This window comes from Glycine max, chromosome 5 (assembly GCF_000004515.6).
Source record: "Glycine max cultivar Williams 82 chromosome 5, Glycine_max_v4.0, whole genome shotgun sequence".
Taxonomy (NCBI): Eukaryota; Viridiplantae; Streptophyta; class Magnoliopsida; order Fabales; family Fabaceae; genus Glycine; species Glycine max.
Genome location: NC_038241.2, coordinates 2,789,167 through 2,808,003, shown reverse-complemented (window position 1 = coordinate 2,808,003; position 18,837 = coordinate 2,789,167). Strand labels below are relative to the sequence as shown.

At 31.4% G+C, this 18,837-nt stretch overlaps 2 protein-coding genes across 4 annotated transcripts; one reads left to right on the top strand and one right to left on the bottom strand.

Moving 5' to 3' along the window:
• The first annotated feature begins 2,185 nt into the window (after positions 1-2,185).
• Positions 2,186-4,328, top strand: MYB176 (transcription factor MYB176). The gene is made up of 3 exons (NM_001249119.2): positions 2,186-2,550; positions 2,684-2,892; positions 3,386-4,328. Exons 1-3 carry the CDS (start codon positions 2,319-2,321, stop codon positions 3,800-3,802), a joined length of 858 nt encoding a protein of 285 aa, NP_001236048.2. The 5' UTR covers positions 2,186-2,318; the 3' UTR covers positions 3,803-4,328.
• A 6,729-nt stretch (positions 4,329-11,057) lies between these two features.
• Positions 11,058-16,392, bottom strand: LOC100800825 (serine/threonine-protein kinase AtPK2/AtPK19). Of its 3 annotated transcripts, none has more exons than XM_026128634.2 (6): positions 16,207-16,392; positions 15,933-16,015; positions 15,698-15,818; positions 15,214-15,387; positions 14,520-14,624; positions 11,058-13,445 (listed from the first exon to the last, which is right to left on the bottom strand). In XM_026128634.2, exons 1-6 carry the CDS (start codon positions 16,276-16,278, stop codon positions 13,170-13,172), a joined length of 831 nt encoding a protein of 276 aa, XP_025984419.1. In that variant the 5' UTR covers positions 16,279-16,392; the 3' UTR covers positions 11,058-13,169. The 3 variants fall into 3 exon arrangements, with proteins under 3 accessions (XP_025984419.1, XP_014630920.1, XP_040871825.1); XM_014775434.3 differs by having other exon boundaries at positions 16,231-16,392; XM_041015891.1 differs by having other exon boundaries at positions 15,933-16,096; positions 16,231-16,372.
• Positions 16,393-18,837: the final 2,445 nt, after the last annotated feature.

Genomic DNA, 18,837 nt, shown 5'->3' with positions numbered 1-18,837 from the left:
TTAGTTACTCCATACGCTGCCTAACGTGTAGCTTTTTAATACAAAAAAAATCCATAAAATACAAAGTTCTTGATCCCAGGTTATCCGTAGCATAACTTGCGGATCTTTGTAAGAACCTACTAGTTGACGAATGGTTTATTTTTTTGGGTCTTGTTACAACCTTGTAATTTGTTTTACTATCTTGATATCCAATGATTTTACGACAAATGTACTCAAGAATCGAACCCACAATTTATATTGTCGTCTCTTTTCATAGAATCGATGCCTAATAACATGCAAGATTGGCTGTAAAGTGTACTGTCAACCTTTTTTTTCTATCTTATTTGTACGACATCTTAATTTTAAATTTCATTATCAACATCGTACACCAAGTAATAACAATAATAATATTTTTTTCACTTATGATATATATTTAAATTTCAATATGACATTTGTGATTAAAATTAATTTTATTCACGTTTAAAATAAATTAACACTAAAAAAATAACAAAGGACTACTTAATTTATTTATCTTTGTCATATTTGACCAAACATACAATTGTACGATATTTTTTTTATTATAATATTAATATTAAGTAACTTCTGCCGGAAGGTCAGAATTCGAACCCAAGGTCTTGGGTACCATCTTAATGTGTTGTGGTGGATTAACAAAAATAAACCACCTTCTTAATCAAAATCATTTGGAAAAGGAGGACTAGAACTTGTTGACTTGATGTAAATTAGTATGTTGCGTAATCAAATAAATTATACAAGGATGTGTTACAAGATGTTAGTGTAAAATTACCAATATCATTAAGGCATCTTTTCTTAATTGAATAATTACAAAAATATGATATATTACTTTAATTTACCAGATGAGTAGGTATAAACTTGTAAAAAAATTTATTGTACGATGATAATGAATAAACATATCATCACTTAATCGATGTATTAATCATAATCATAAAATATCTAAATAATTTACATCCCGGATATATTGAGGCACAAAATATACCTCTATAAATTTAAAAAATATCCATTCCTAGATTTTGTTAATAATGATTAAATAATTGTTATCAGAGAATAAATAACACATAAAAGTTATTGAATATTTTTAAAGAGTCGATAAATCTTTTCCATTTGTTTAAAGTTGTTGACCTTTTTTTCATTGTCATTTCTTCATCTCCTTTTCCATGATACTAGATGAAGCCTAACTCTTAACAAAAAAAAAATGTTATATTTTTTAAGAGAAACTATTTAAAATAGTTTTCTATTTAGCTTCTTCAAAAAATTGATTTTATCTTGGACAGGAAACAAGGATAAAGCCCCCTGTATTAAGAGATCGAGCTGTCACTGAATGAGGGTATGTTGTCTTATGACTCGGTACATAATCGGATGATACATGACCCCTCAACTTTAAATGCAATAACACTAACAGACTAAGTTGAAGATGCAGTTGCTATACAACCTCTCATTCAAGTACAAATTGAAAATTTGATTGATATAAGATCAGGAGGGTACAATAATCAAACATTTTCTTTCACTTCCTTCTCTAGATTAAAAATACCATTAAAGTCAATTGTGTTAATCTTTGAAAGGTAGATTGCATGACATCTTTATACATTAACAAATATATAGTACATTTTTAAGAGTTCAATTTAAATATCTTATTACACAATAATTTATAAATTTTATTTTTATATATTGTTAATATTATATACCATTATTTAATTATATATTCTAATATATGATAAGATATTGGTTTTTATAATAATAATTTTAAAATTTACAAATAAAATAATTTATAATTAGTTAGTAGTAGTAGTATAAAAATATTCATACCAATGATGTATGATATTTAATTCCCTAATTTATAGATAAATATTAGTAGTGTAATAGAATTTAGTTTATTTATAACAAAGGAAAACAAGCATTTCGTGTCTAATTATTTTTTCATGTATTTTTTTTTAAATAAAATGAAAGGTAATAAGAATTAGTGAATGATTCGTGAAGGTAATTATAAAAATAAAATAATAGTATATAAATGTAATTACACCCTACTCTCTCTCTCTCTAGTTAAAAATATTGTAATTAGTTCTTATTAAAGTATTATTTTTAAGCTTAAAAAAAAATGATCCACATGGTTGCCACCTCATTGCCGTCTGACTCTATTATTATATATTAACCATGAGGCTCTCATCTTCTTCCCTTACTTGTCTCTGTCTCAACTTTTCTTCATTTTCTCTCTTCCTCTCACCGAGTCACGCACTCGCCTCGACTCGTACGGACTCCGATCCCCCCCGAGTCACACTCAGCCAGCACCACCGCCCGATCCGACGATGTCTCGCGCCTCTTCCGCCGCCTCCGGCGAGATCATGCTGTTCGGGGTCAGAGTCGTCGTCGATTCGATGAGGAAGAGCGTCAGCATGAACAACCTCTCACAGTACGAACATCCTTTAGACGCCACCACCACCAACAACAACAAAGACGCCGTCGCCGCCGGCTACGCCTCCGCCGACGACGCCGCTCCTCAGAACTCCGGGCGCCACCGCGAGCGCGAGCGAAAGCGAGGTTCGATCCGTCTCTCCGATCGATCATCATTTTTTTTCTCTTGTTTAATCTCATAATTGTTGAATTAATCGGAACTGTCAAACGCGATTATTGATTTTGCATTGACTGAGTGATGGTTTTGGTGAACGATCAGGAGTTCCGTGGACGGAGGAAGAACACAAGTTGTTTTTGGTTGGATTGCAGAAAGTAGGGAAAGGTGATTGGAGAGGAATCTCCAAAAACTACGTCAAAACGCGAACTCCGACGCAGGTTGCCAGCCATGCTCAGAAGTACTTTCTCCGACGAAGCAACCTCAATCGCCGTCGCCGTAGATCCAGCCTCTTTGACATCACCACCGACACGGTAATTATATATTCCTCTCACGCGCCTCCTTTGTTACTTTTTTAAATATTCGCTTTTATGTTAATTTTCTCATACAGTTTCTATATAGAAAATATCGAGATGCTTTACGTGTTAATTCGTGTTCAATTAGTTATATTCCTAATCAATGGAGCGTTACGGTCTTAATAAAATTACATGGATTTTTCTCAAGTCTAGTCACTAGTCAATAGTCAATAGTCAAGCCTTGAATATCATTACTCTTACCATTTCAGGGTTTTGAAAAATAAATAAATAAAAAAAGGAAATCAAGTTTCTGCTATCTTGTTAATTATGAAATTCCTTTGGTTAGTTGAAGTGTGTGTTTGAGTCAGCATTTGCAAAAAATAGATATAGGGATTTTGTTGCCTTCAAATTCAATTGGAAAAGTTGACTTGCCAAGAGTTAAAGCTTTCTAAAACTTGGATTGGAATTTGGGGTAACAAAGTTTTCATGATTTTGTCAATTTTTGTGCCAGGTCTCTGCAATTCCGATGGAGGAAGAACAGGTCCAGAATCAAGACACCCTGTGTCATTCACAACAACAACCCGTGTTCCCTGCTGAAACTAGCAAAATCAATGGGTTTCCAGCGATGCCAGTGTATCAGTTTGGGGTTGGTTCTTCTGGAGTGATTTCAGTCCAAGGTACTGGAAACCCAATGGAAGAACTCACTCTGGGACAAGGAAACGTGGAAAAACACAATGTGCCAAACAAGGCCTCTACAGTGTCTGGTATCATCACCCCCGGTTCTTCTAGTTCTGCCATTGACCCACCACCGACACTGTCCCTGGGGCTATCCTTCTCATCTGACCAAAGACAGACATCATCAAGACATTCAGCTTTACATGCCATGCAATGTTTCAGCAATGGAGATAGCATCATTAGTGTTGCTTGAGAATATGGTCCTTGGATTCACAGATTAATTACATATATTAATATTTCTCTAGTTTCCTGTCTTTTTGGTGGGAGAAAGAGAAAGAGGTTGAAGGAAAGGGCGATGGATTAGAGAAGGCAAGAAGAGTTTTAACAGACTGAATTTGATCCTTCTGTTCCTTGTACAGACCCCAGAAAAGGTCCTGTCCTGTTTCTTCTTGTTTGCTTATGTTAATTAATGTCATGACTTTAGATTCTTGTTTATTTGGCCGTTTACGTTTGTAGTAGTTGATGTAACTGAAAATAACAAAGTACACTCTGTTCTTTGCTGATAATGTATTAACGTTCGATATGAACTTTCACTGATGAGGTCTTTGTGGCTCTTTCAGTTGGTAGTCTGTGTCATTCCTGTTAGGTGTTAGCAGTTGGCCACGTTTATTTTTTCTCATGAATTTGCGTATTTACTCCTACTCACTAATTGTACTACATACTGGTAGCTGCGGTAGTATCATAGGAGTAATTGTTTTCGAACAAATGGATCATCTTATCTACACGGAAGTGTTCGTTTGATTTCCAAGTGAAATTAATTTAGGTCATTGTGATACAGTACTACTTTTCATTGGGAAATTAACCAAATTATTGACGAAGCTTATTTTGCAGTCAGATTTATTAAATAAGAATACATACCTCTAAAAAAAACTATTGCACATAGACAAGCGAGTTTAAGTTTTTTTAAACAAATTAAAAATATACAATCTTAAGTATATTATAAATTTAATATAATAGTAATGATGTTATTAATGATGTTATTATTGTTGTTATATTGTTTCTTAGCTAAATAAATTTTTAAAGAAGTCTTGATCCTACTTCGTACTTATTTAACAAATAGGGTCTAATTTGATTTGTGCTTAATGTAGATTTTGATGATAGGTTCTGACGAGCGGCCAAATTTATCTCCTAATAATATATTCCTTAGCATATTCTTTTAGGAATTTAATTAGAATTTGTTGACAAGGTAATTATTTTAGGTTGTTCCTAATTAATGTATTTGAAACATTTGTTAGGGAACTAAAATGAAAAAAAAAATATTTATTGGTTAAAACATACAAAAGCAAAAAATTATCTAGACTAGTTTTACACGATTACCTGATCATAATCCATCATTTATAATAAATTTATTAACTTTTATAAAATTATTTTAAAAATCATATAAACAATGATTTTAAATAATAATATAAAATTATTTTATATCTTTCAAGCATCACCATTAAATTCGTTATTTAATCATAAATTTAGTATAAACTAACATTACTTCGAATTTAAAATTATTGATGAAGCTAAAACAATTTTATAATAATTAATTTATATGTTCCACAGTATTTTTGAATCATATTATCATTATATTATCATTATATTAGAATGAGTAGAATTCAACTTATTAAGTAAGATTTTGAATTTTTTTATATGGAAAGTAAGATTTTTAAAATAAAGATCTCATTAAATACGTTGACCATATTTTTTGGTAAAAAAAAATACTAGTTATTAACAAATTGGTAGGTATTTTGCATTTCTAACATAATAACTAAAAAATGATAAATTTTTTAAATTTTTGTAATATTGATATTAAGAATAATATTTAGATTGATTTTTAATTAGTCGAAAGTGTAAATTTTTATATAGATGACGCATAAAAGTAATTTTTTAAATAATTTTATTATTAGGTGAGGTTTATAAGTTTTATTGAATAAAATATGTTTCACCTTTTATCTAGTGAGCAACACTGTCTTTTATAGTGAGTTTTATAATGAATTTTATTCGTGGTTCTCCATTAGTGATTGGCAGCTAATGCTGCCTTGCCGAATACGTTCTGAAATTCCCGTGCAAGGGCTGGCTATAGCATTGATCAACGAGAACCACTTTTTTAGAATAATATCCTTTCATATAGATATATAGTACATACTTATTATAAAGGGACCACTCGGATTAGCGATGGGATTGGGATCTTACATTAAAATGTATGGATTTTTTTCTTCTATCCAACAGAACGTTCTTGTATCATTATTTTACCAAAGGGGAGGGAGATTCGGATTAGATATTTCTGTGAACCACTCCAAACCAGTAATTTCAGTGGCTAGTGACAGTTTCTACTACTATTTTACTCCATTAGTTAGTGCCTCCTCTTAACAAAACTTTACTTATTAAGAATCAAATAATTTACTTTAAGTACTCTTCTGACGTGTTTGGCAGGGGTATCGGAGGATTGAATTGATTTTAAGATTAAATTTAATTTGGAAATTCATAATAAATTTATAAAATCTCATTTAAAATATTGTTATAAGAGCAACTCCAAATGTGGATTGCTCGGTGACAGCAAAAAAACAAAAAAACAAAAACATTTTTAACCGTTGGAGAGAAACATTGAAGTTGTTCTGATGACTTTGAGAAACATTTTTAGTTGAGTATTAAATATAAACTCCTAATACCTTTTGATTGTACGAAAAAAATGTTTTCATATGTTTTAGATTTTAATTTTTAAGTTAAAATTTTCTATTCACGTTAAGTTAGATTGATTCACGAACACCTTTAGTTTTTGAGATAATGAAAAAGAAAAACAGATACATTAAAAGTAGGAAAAAAAGGATAAATACCACTCAGATTTATGTTGTACTATCATAGTAATTTTCTTTCTTTATTTGTTTTCATTATTTTTATTAGCTCAATTCCTCAATAAACATATTTTATCAACTTTAATTCGTACCTGGACAAAAACCTTTTTTTTTTTCTGTCTGATTGTCAAATTTAGTACGTTAGGTTATGTACAAGGACAATGTCCGACATTACCGGGTGAAAAGCTGTAGGAAGAAAAAGAAGAAAAAAAAAAGGATCAAGAGAAAAGAAGTAATTATTTATGGGGCAAGGCGAATCTTTTTAGTTCTTGTGCGGACCCGTAAGAGATTATGTCTTGTTCCCTGCCCGCAGTTTTCTGTTTCATTTTGGTTCCATTCGGTTGTAGTTGTTGTGTAATTGAAGTGACTAGACTAGTATTTCATTGCTTCACATTTTTTTTTCATCAAGTGTATTAAAATTTTAATTTTTATTAATAAAAGAATTGCATTTATTATTTTTTTAACTATCTAACTCATCTTATATTCTTCATTGTTGACATCGCTGGTCTATTGCATATGCAATATGCACATTGAATAATGACTAAAATGACTAAATTATTCACAGTGTCTCTTATCTTTATTTTAAGTTGTAATTTAGTTATTTATTTTTATAAATTATTAAATAGTCTTTTATTTATTAAAGCTTGTAAAATGATTCTTTAAGTAATTTTTTATAGCATATTTATCCCAAAAAAAACTGATAAAGAGATTACTTAGGGATAAACATGTTATAAAAAATTATTTGAGAGATTATTAATTTATAACTTTTAAGAATAAAATATCAAATTATAACCTAAAATAAAGATAAGGAACAATAGAGTAATTTATCCTGCAAAATAATTGTTAATGAGTTTTCTTCAAATTAAGAATTTCATTTCAAAGAGTATAACTATTCGTGAAAATAAAATTTAAAAACATATTTTAATAACCTAACCTCGTAATTTATTATACATGTGCATTAAGTAATGATGTGATGTTAGCAAGAATTTCATTTCAAAGAGTATAACTATTCGTTAAAATAAAATTTAAAAACATATTTTAATAACCTAACCTCTTAATTTATTATACATGTGCATTAAGTAATGATGTGATATTAGTAGGAATATCTTTTTAAGTTAAATGTTTAGTTAAACTCGCATGCGACTTGGTTGGGTTTGAACAAAGATAAGGCCCAAAAGAACAATACGAGGTGGCCCACAGCACTCGCTCTTACTCTTACGTCCAGAACTATGTTTTGGAGAAACACTGGGCTTTAGCCTCTACATCCAAGCCCACTTTGAACATTTAGAAAATTATTAAGAGAATTTTTTTTTTTCCTTTTTAGGATAAACAAGAGAATCTTACTCACGGAGGAGGCATGCTGTTTTGATCTCTAATGATCTTCAAAGCGTGCTAGTAGAATTAAGGGTGCTATGTTCTTCCTACTTTTTTCTTTCTTTCTGTAAAACGACTAAAATTAAGTTCATGGCGTGCAAACAATCTCCAATTTCTTTGTGTAGAGCAATCTCTTGCTCTCTGGGTTCTAGAATAAAACCACGAGCCTCAATTTAACTATATTTGTTTGTTATATCCTTTCTATACATATTTTTGTGAACTTAATAAAAAAAAGGGTTTAATGTTTAGTAAGGAAAATGATTTTTTGTACGAAACAAATTTCGTATTAAAAGAAGCACGAATGATGTGGTTTGGTTTTGATTTATAACCGCAAGTTTCTTTTGGTTTGGTTTGGATTTAAAAGGATCCTTCTTAATCATTGGATATCCAAAATATAACAGTTTTTCATAAAATTATTGATTCTGCAACTGAAGGAAATCTTTTAGAAACTTCATAATCGAATTGCATACATGATTTTCAGAAGATAGAGCAAACTGAAGGACCTTTTATATATTTTTCATCTCTCTTATTTTTTACAAAGAAAATAAAAAGAGAAAAAAAAGGAAACTACAAGATAGCTAGAAAGAAAGTATCATCTCTTTTATATATCTTTCATCTCTGGCATTTGATTTGCTACTGCAAATTTTTTCATTTTCACTATTGCATTGTTGTCTTTTAGAAACAATTAGATATTAGTTATCAACTAGATATCACAGCCAGAAAAACTTAAAATCGCTGAAGCCGCTTTGGTAGGAGAGCATCCATGATTAGTGGGATAAAATCTCAGATATAGAATCAGAGATCTGTTATTTTTAAAAAAATATTTTAATTAATTATTTTAAAAATAATTATACATCAGAATTTAATTACACATGTTAACTGTTTCGTGTGTTCCCTACTGTAGTATTTCGTACTAAATAGCAGTACTCGTTTAGTAAATGCAATCGTATACAAGATTCTTAAATGAGGAGAAAAACATGTCACATGTGATTATGTTTATAGATCTGGGTCTTTGAGAAAGGAAGATTTTTTAACATCACCAAAATCAGGGAAGCGGATTTATAGTGAGATTCACGTGGATCCGACAGACTTGTGAGCATGCTATCATATGTACTGTATTACGTACAGAAGAATTAGCATCGCTCATAAAAATTCCAATTCTTTAATTTGCTAGGGTTTGAAATTCATATTAGTATTACTAAATGAAGTAGGTTTGTAATGCGTTCCACTTTCTATATAATGAGTTCTTCATCTCATTTAGTAGGTGTTTGAAAGGGTTTGTTAATATTTCTTTTGAAATGAGTAAACTTCTACTTTATTTTATAAAATTGTAAGCATTTGTCACTTAAGTCTTAATTTTTTATATATATATATTCTCATTTTAGTCCTTTAGTAAAATGTTACTCACTCTCTATTCTTTTTATACTATATTTTCCACTTACATTAATGATTAAAGTGAATGCCATTTTGAAACAAAAAAGACTAAGTTAGAAATTGAAGTGAGAATTTTATAAAATTAAAGACTAAAATAAAATGCTTAAAATTTCAAGACTAAAGTGGGAATATACTCCTTTTTAATACATATATCCTTTGAAATGAATGAAGCAGAAAATTATTATTCCCTCATGGTGTGAATTACCATGTGTTGTTGGATATAAAATATGCATGGAATATAAACAATTTTCCTATAGATTCTCGTAAAAATGGGTGTGAAGAGTTGACAAAATTGTTACCTATATAATCCACCAATTCTCTCCAAAGAACAAAGAGAGGTGTGAATTAGTTTTCTTTTGCTTGCTAACTGAACAAAAAGAAGGTAGGATTAACACGCATTATGAAAAGAAGAAATCAATAAACGTGTGAATTGAGATGGAAGAATCAAACGCTATACTTGACGAGGCAGTGACATGATCATCAACAGTCATCACACGCTGACGTAAAGTTTTGTTCACACTGGTGGTGAGGGATTGTGGAAGATTTGGTTCACTAGTGTAGAACACCTGATAAATTAATCATGGATTATTCCCATTTAGCTACAGTCATTCCCTTCAAAGGCAGAAGTTCCTTTTGTTGTGCACAAGCTGCATATATGCCGAACCGTTTAATTATTCAATGTTTTGAACAGAAGCTTGTCGCTTGCATCAACACAGAATTTGAATTCAAGACTTGCACAAGCTATGTGTTGGTCACAGTCACAGTGTTTTGCTTCTCACAAAGTCACAAGAAATGAAGAAAATATATATAGCTTGAGGTGAGATAATAATTCTAAACAAATTGAGGCATTGAGGGAGAATGACTCCACGGGATTCTTAATGGGCAAGGTAAAGTAAAATTACTTTAAAAGCATAATCAGAAAGTTAAAAGAAAAAAAAAAAAAGATGCTGAAACCTATTGTGAGTGAAAAGCAATATGGTTGGCCGGTCAAGTATAAGGCAGATAAAGTTGACATCTCTTTGCTGGTATTTGAGTTATGCTTAGCAAGCTTCTATTGATAAATGTAGCTTATGTTAACTTGAAAGCATGAAATCAGCTTATCACATAAAGGATATTCATAAGCTTGACTGGAAAATTGTTAAAGTATGTTTAATAGGGTTTGTTTTAGTTAGTTTATGCGAAAAAAACTTAAAGAATTAAGATAAAGAATTTATGTGAAGCTATTCTAATCACCTCCTAAACATAATTGGTTGCTATGTAGTATGTATGGGTCCATGAGGCCAGCACATGAATTACTGCAGTGACTTTTGCACAGCATATACAATACTCTTAAATTCTCTGTTTTATTCTATATATCTACATGGCCCATTTGAAGCTTAAAATTGTAGTTAATAAAGATTTAGAAGCTTAAATGTTGGTTAACCTTCCATCAGGATGTTTAGCAACAATATTCTTGAACCACTTGTTCACGGTTTCTAGTACTTTATCTTTTTATCCACACATGTAAGTTGGACCACCACTATGCCTGCAACGCTCAAATACTCGGTAATATTAATTTATTATTATATACTATCGATATTTTATTCAATTTTCCCAATGAATAATATCTTTTGATCTGCCATGACCTAAACAGCGATTGACTAAATAAATGATTTGGATAGAACAAATTATCTTAAAACCAAATGAAATACTTAAATATAATTCATGCAAACTTATGTTGAAAACTAGTCTACATGTAATACTTGTCCATCCAGCAAGGAATATTAAAGAAAGCATCAAGGAAAAAAGTTGAGTTGGGACTCATCAGCAACAGCCACATCATTTCTTTTAGCTAGAAACCCCAACAACTACAAAGTTTATTACAGCTGGTTAATGCGAACCAAAATGGCTGTTTATGTAAGTAGTATGCTACACGGAACACATAAAACTACGAAGACAATAGTTTTTTACTAGGAGCACATAAGTGAAGACTTTTAATTTCAAGTCTCTTCTTATAAACGAGAAATTATTACATGATCCAAGATCATGTTGATCTCAACCAATCTTCACGTGACAAGTTATCAACTCTTTTTGTAAATTGAAATATGAAGTTACATGTCACATAGAGAATGGCTCGGGACCACATGGTCCTGAATCATGTAATAATTTGTCCTTATACACCACGCCCGAGCTTGTTACGTATCTTACTGATATAGTCAGAAGCCAATCCATCAACACACTGCTCTTTCTTTGGGTTGACATCACCAGGGACTCTCTCTTGATAAATCAAATGTTGGGTTGATCCATTGCTCCCAGCTGACTTGATCACATATGTGGGGTTGGCGCGGCTCTGTGGTTGTTGTGACCTTTTGCTTGCTGCAGGGAATTGATCAGGAACAGGAACCAGTGCTTCCTCATCAGGGTACATATCAGACCCTGTACCAGCCTTTGTTGTATTGGTAGCTCCAAGAGTCTTCTGTGCAATAGAGAAAGAGGAAAACCTAATGACATTTACTACAACCTGCATCGATTTCTCGCAAAGAGACATCTCACTCTTAGACTTAATTCTATCCATGATTTTTGGCTTAACAGGTCCTTGGTGTCTCAAGAGAAGATGGTTAATACAACATAAAAGGCAAGCAAGGTCTATTTATAAGAGCATAGGATGAATATGGGTGAATTGGTCTTTTTGGCCTTTTTCTGGTTTCGTGTAAACCCTCATCCAAATATATCCTAATCAGGCTTCTTTAGTGGGTGGATCCCTTGCTCGTTCAGTTAAATGAAGGTTCTTTTGCAAAGAGTAGAGCCCACGTAATATAGACAGAATCTTGTTGCCTTTCTTGTCTGTATGATGAGTGAAAGCATGTAGTAGCACATACAACATTAATAATTGGTTTGGTGAGTTTGGTCCCTGGTTGCACCATTTGTAAAACCATTAAGATTCTCGGCTTTATAAAACTATAAATGGGCAAAAAGTAGATTTTAGTGACTAGAGTATGTGGCCAGAGATTGGGGAGATGTAACGAAGAATTTACCCTGATCTTAAATCATTCACGTAATTCACATGTTATGGAGGATTGATATTTTATTATATTTGTGTTCTGAAGTCGGGGAGGAATAAGATTCTTTGATACTGCTAATGCCTAATGTTCTATTTGTGTTTTTCAGAATGCTTCTCTCATTATTTGTTTCTTAATGTGTTCGTCTTTACATTTTAAATAACATTGCTCTCACCTTACTAGTGACGCTTTTGTGGAATCATTTCATCTTCTTTGTCTGACTCTACTTGTCAAACATGCAGTGATGGAAGAAGGAGGTCGATCTTAAACAACCACGATAAGACAGTTTGATTAGACAAAAGTTTTTATGGATACTATTGTTTAGTGTGTTCCTACTTCCTATTTCCTACCCCCCCCCAAAAAAAAAACGTGCGCTTTTGCAGGGAAGTAAACACAACCGAAGCATTGGTGCCAACAACTATCTATCTTTCTAGATCTTATAATATAGAACATTTGATAGCTACGTGTTCAATAGCTCATAGTTACATATACATATAAGGGGCAATGATAAAATGCATCAACCTTTCAGTTGTGTCGCTGCAAAAAATAGGACAAACACAATTTGACACGTGCAATTCTTTTGATGAATAATAAGTCAAATATGCTATAGCCTGTCACCCTCCTTTGGGCCCTGGCTAGTCAAATATGTTAATGTTGACCTGAATGGAAGGCAAAGCAATTCAAATCTTTTTCCTTTAAGACAAGAACTAAACCAAGCTGCATAAACATGAAAGGCCATATCAGAGCCACTAAACATTCTCTGTTTTGTGCAATTTGCCTTTACAATTTACATTTAAGAGTTAACTCTGAAAAACAGATTGGGTGGCACCTTTGTGAGAGAAGCTTTGGGTTACTTACAAGCTAAGAAAGCTTACAATCAGAAGATTTGGGTTGCTAGATGAAAGCCAAGGCCCTGGAAATGGTCACCTGCTGTAGGCGTGGGTGCCGGCGAGTCATCAACAGGCATTGCTGTCCAACATTGGTCAAAATTAGCTGTACAATCTTTTGCAGACACGTCTGGTTTGAAATTTGGTTCCAGTTCTCTTGCCTCCAATTTTTTCCAATTGATTGACCTAAACCATTTATGACTTTTGATCTGATCATCTCCATTTGGCCCATTGCCTAACCTTGTCGATGGATCCTTTTGTAGCAACTGTAACAAGTAAACAGAAATGTGCAGTTTTTAGCATTGGACCCCTCTGTTTCTCTCCTTACCAAGGCTTTCTTCTTCTTCTTCTTTTTTTTTTTTTTTCATTTTTAATCTAAAACACAAAAATATTTACAGAACATCATGTCCCAGAGCACGAACTTTGCCTGTATCCATGCATTCTCCTATATTCTTTTTCAAAATTATCCTTTGAATGTTCACGCTTTGTAGCAAAATAACGTCTACAAAAATGTGGTCATCAATGTTTTTCTTTTTCTAGAACTTGTCATTATATAAAGAGAAGTGGTTATTCTCATTGTGCAGATGCTTTTACTACATTCAATTTTGTACTTAAAGAATTACTTTTCTGAGCAAGATGATTGCATCTTTTCAGGATAACCTTGAAAAGCATTAGAAAATTACCGATTCACAAACAGTTGCAGGGGAATCATGGTGTATTTTTTCCACTAATTTTTATTAGAATATTAATATCAATTAAAATTTATGATTTATTTAATAAAAAAACAAAACAAACGCAAGTGAAATCAAAGTAGATTAACAATAGACATCAGGTTCCATTTACATACGCATGAAATAACAGAGATCTGCGTTTGAGTTTAAAAATGTTTTGATAAATACAATGTGTTTACAAATTATAGGATTTGTAATTTTGAAAAGGCGAATTTTAATTAACTTAGAATGGTTTTCAGAAAGATACAAATCGCAATATGCCTATGAATAAGCAATGCCCCGATTCAATAAGTCAATATAGTATAAATGTCAAATTTAAAATTTTAATAAATAGAATTATCCAAATAGAATGTAGATAGGATCACTTTTGGAGTAAAGTAAACCCTGACATGATTTCAACAAAAAATCATGAAAAAATTAAAACATTGGCATAAAAAAGGACACCAACGAAATATTAAGGCAGTGAATTCAGAAATCTACACTATAAAACCTTTATGCCATGCTTAGAAAACAAGCATTTTATACTTGTAAGTTGCAAGTATACTATAACAGGATAGGAGACTGTAGAGAAACAAAAAGGATGAAAACCAGTAACTGTTGTCTACTTACTCCGTTGAGCAAAGAGTGAGCTTCACTGGTAAGGAATGGTGGAAGTTTTACTTTCTCTTTAATAATTTTCTCCTGAAGTTTCTTTCTGTTATTGTGTTTTGGTGCCTGCCAAATAAAACTCAACAATCAAGAAAAACTGAAAGTACATACTTTGTAACATAGCAAAAGCCCTTGGTATGGGTTAAGAGAGATTCTGCAAAGTGGTGCTAGGTGTCCTAGAGTAGGGAGCCTTCAAATGCTGATAGCTTCAACATGTGCTTATATAGAAAAGAAATGAAATAAAAAAGGTTCCTAAACAGCAAATAAACAGATTCATTCACATACCAATTTTGAAATAAAAAAAGAAGATTGATCCTCTCAATAAGATCCATGTTAATATAATGCAGTTCACAACTTTCCATTACCATATAATTTGAACTTAAATCAATAAGGTAAAATTTAGAGTTACAGGCGTCTTTTCACCTTTTCCCTCATTGCATAAGCAACTAAACCTGGCCAAGACTTACCTATCGTGATTCCTAATGTTCTCTATTCAAGACTTGATTGCCAGAGACATAATGGATTCTAACCATGCATAATGTTATTGTATACCCACATATAATTCCAAATATTCAACTTAGTTACCTTCAAATATGCACACGTGCACACACAACCAACAGTAATTACAGATAAATGATGAAAGATATGGCATTACCTTCCCTGTTAGCATTTCATACAACAGAATACCAACACTCCACCAATCTGCATCCTTATTATGGCCTTTAGCCAGTAGGATTTCTGGAGCCATGTATTCTACAGTCCCACAAAAACAGTTAGATCTTCCCAATTCATCAATCTCTTTTGACAGTCCAAAATCAATTAGCATGACCTATACAGGCAGAGCAAACATCAAAGTTGAATAATACACCTCTGTCTTCCAAGATATTCTAACAGTGAACTTGACATATCGGGAAGAGGAGTGTTAACAATACATTTCCAACAAGCTTTTCCTAACACACTTTCTACTATTGGTTAAAATTTATTAAAAAATTACAAAATCATGGGTGAAACTTATTAAGTAAGATGTGGGACCCACAAAAGATCATGATTTCTAATAAATTTTAGCAACAGATACATAGATCGAAAATCCAAAATGTTCCTGCAAGAAAACAAAGCATTTGGGGTAGGGGCATTATTACATGCCCATCAGCATCCATAAGAATGTTTTCGGGCTTAAGATCTCGATGCACGATGCCATTTTTGTGAAGGGGTGAAACAGCAGATACTATCTCAGCAGTGTAAAGCCTTGTCTGATCATCACTACTCAACACATACACCAAACCAAAGCCATAATTAAAATTATATATATATATATATATATATATATTTAAATACGTAGGCTGCAATACTTAGCATGATGAAGAAAAAAAATACCTGAAGATACCCTGGCGATATAATTGAAAGAAGAGATGCCCCCCATTAATGAAGTCCAACACCAAATACAACTTAGATTTGGTCTGCACATAAACACATAATAATAACAAACTCATTAAGTGTGTTTATTAGTGGTTGAAGGGAGAGTTCATGGGTTTGAATCCCTGTAATAACAAAAACTAATAAATTAACAACTAGCATTTGCCAATAAAAAAAATATTTATTGTATGACTGAATTGAATTGAATTGGGTTATTAGTTAGTTAGTTAGAGACATGGAAAGAGTAACGGAGCTTAACGATGAAAGGGTGAAGGACTTTGGTGAGAATATCTCTCTGGGCTTTCATGTAATCGACGTGGTTTTTTGCTTTTTGATTTTCAGTTAGTTGGTTAGTTATGTGAGGGAGAGAAGAGATTAGTTACATTGCACTTTGCACTGAGTGAATTCAATTGCTGTATTGAATAATTTGATTGGATTTGACGAGCAATGGAAATGGAACTTGGAGTTGTTGGAAGGATGGGTCCACGCGCTGAGATCATCGCATCAATAATTGATGGTTACTTCTGCTTCTCGACCAATAGATGATTTAATGAATAGGATCTTGCTAATAAGTTCTTTAATTAATGTTCGTAGGACACCAATTAACTTTTATCTTATAAATAAATCAAAAATAAAAATAAACTTTGATTTTTCTTGTCTTTTTCTTTATCATGATTTTCTACACCAAACCATGCATTGATAGTTATGCCAGCCGTTTTCTCTCATTTTGACCTAATAACAATTCTCTTTCTCTTTGTATCTAAAAATAATAACAATTGTAAATCTAAACATGTCAAAGTTGGGGATTAAGAGTCACACATGGAAAGACATATTTGTATCCCAAGTAGAGGATGTCGCAAATTAACACAAAAATTAGAAAATTATTTTTTTTTGGCAGAAAATTGTTTTTTTTTTAACAATACTGACAACAAAGTTAAAACCTAAGGGATTGTATAATTTAACCAATTTTTCCCACATTTTGGTCAATCCAAACTGATTCGTTATTCCTTTTTTTGTAGCGTTGAGTGTATATGAATGTTAAAATGAACTTTAACATTTGTCCTTATAGTCTTACTACATTTTGGTTTTGGTGCTCTTCATATTTTTCTTGTGTGTTATTCTAGGCAAAGAACATCGTTATTAACATGATTATGATGACTCCAGAAAGAAAGATGATAATCTCGTATACCCTTGATTGAATTTTAATTTTGTCTATTGTTCTCTATTGCCCATGCATGATGAACGCTTATACACTAATGCTCAGTTTTGACAGCGACAAAATGGAGTGAATGGACGCAAATGGATAAAAAGCAGTGTATTTGATACAATAGATTTACAAGAAAAATAAATTTGAAGTAGTGGATCTTACTTGAAAAGTTTCTTGTCACCTTTCACGTGGGAAAATCCAGACCATTGATCTAATGACTTTTGTAACATTTTCTTTTTCTTGTCGATGACCCTACAACTCAATAATCACAAGGGTATAATTTCTCACCTATTTTTCTTCAACTAAACAACCTAATATTCTATTATATTTCTACTCTATTTTCCTTGTTCAAATTATCTCTCTTTTATTTTTATTTATTCTATTTCTCTTCTTTCTACCAAACAAAGCATAAGAGGTCCATCTATCAAAAGTCCTAACAAGACCATTATTCCTACAATATTGATTGCATCTATCTCATTTCCTACAATGCTTCTAACATAAATTCCAAACCATCCCTTCAGTAATGGGTGCTCAAATGAATATTGAATGTTTAGGATTTATGTGAAGGGAGTTTATGTGTATGTACAAGGACTTGTTAGCAACCTACATGTTGCTCTCATGTAAGCACCATAGGCATCTTTAGCAACATGAGTGACTAAGGGAATAAAACCAAAAATCAGGTGTAGGGATTAGGAACCAAAATTGTTAAGTATGAGGAATAATATATATATATATATATATATATATATATATATATATATATATATATATATATTGAGAGATTTACTTTAAGAATGACTCTTTCATAATTACTTCTCTTCCTTTATAGTATTAAAGATTTATTATAACCATTAGATTACAAGAAAATAAATAATAAAAATGAAAAAAATTCTCAAAAAAATTACTCTTAAAATAAGTTGATTTCCATATATATAATATAACCTTTCTTTTTTCTTTTGCCTCCTTTTAAGTAAAACATTTACCTAGTCATTGAAATTCATATCGTCAGTGAATTCATTACCAAATAATTTTTACCATTAACAATAACAATAAATCACAGGGCCAATTTCGCTCAAATGGACAAAAAAAGACTAGAAAAATTATACAACACAAATGGTAAGCTTGTAGTAATCCAAATTCACAAGCATTGCTTTGCAAGCCCAACAAATTGCTAGTACATCCAACATAAGATGAACAATTTTAATATTGCATTTTCATAAAGTCAATACATATTGTGAATATGTAAGAATCAAACATGTGACCTTTAGGATATTAGCACGACGTTCTAACAAATTGAGCTAATAGGCCAATTACGTTACAAAATAATTAATGTCGCTATATATAACACTAAAATTTCTAATGCACATATAAATTTATATAATAAATTTTGTGACAATTAATTTGATCTAATAGTTAATTTATTTACATATATAAATTGTAAATAAAAATAATAAGTTTAATAAAAATTTATATATGTAAAAAAATACATTATTAACATAAATCTAATAATGTATTTTTTGGCCTTATTACAATTAATTTTGATCTAATAATATTTTTTTACATATATAAATTTTAAATAAAAATCATAAGTTTCATAAAATTTTATATATGTAAACAAATTAATTATTAGATCAAAATTAGTTGTCACAATTTATTATC

Bases quoted from the DNA above. Each gene is read 5' to 3' on its own strand.
- MYB176 (NM_001249119.2), top strand. From the start codon at position 2,319: ATGTCTCGCGCCTCTTCCGCCGCCTCCGGCGAGATCATGCTGTTCGGG. The intron at 2,551-2,683 runs GTTCGATCCGTC...GTGAACGATCAG, and splicing joins CGAGCGCGAGCGAAAGCGAG to GAGTTCCGTGGACGGAGGAA. The intron at 2,893-3,385 runs GTAATTATATAT...TTTTTGTGCCAG, and splicing joins TTGACATCACCACCGACACG to GTCTCTGCAATTCCGATGGA.
- LOC100800825 (XM_026128634.2), bottom strand. From the start codon at position 16,278: ATGAAAGCCCAGAGAGATATTCTCACCAAAGTCCTTCACCCTTTCATC. The intron at 15,388-15,697 runs GTAATAATGCCC...CTGCCTGTATAG, and splicing joins TTATGGATGCTGATGGGCAT to GTCATGCTAATTGATTTTGG. The intron at 14,625-15,213 runs GTAATGCCATAT...TTTATTTGGCAG, and splicing joins ATGAAATGCTAACAGGGAAG to GCACCAAAACACAATAACAG.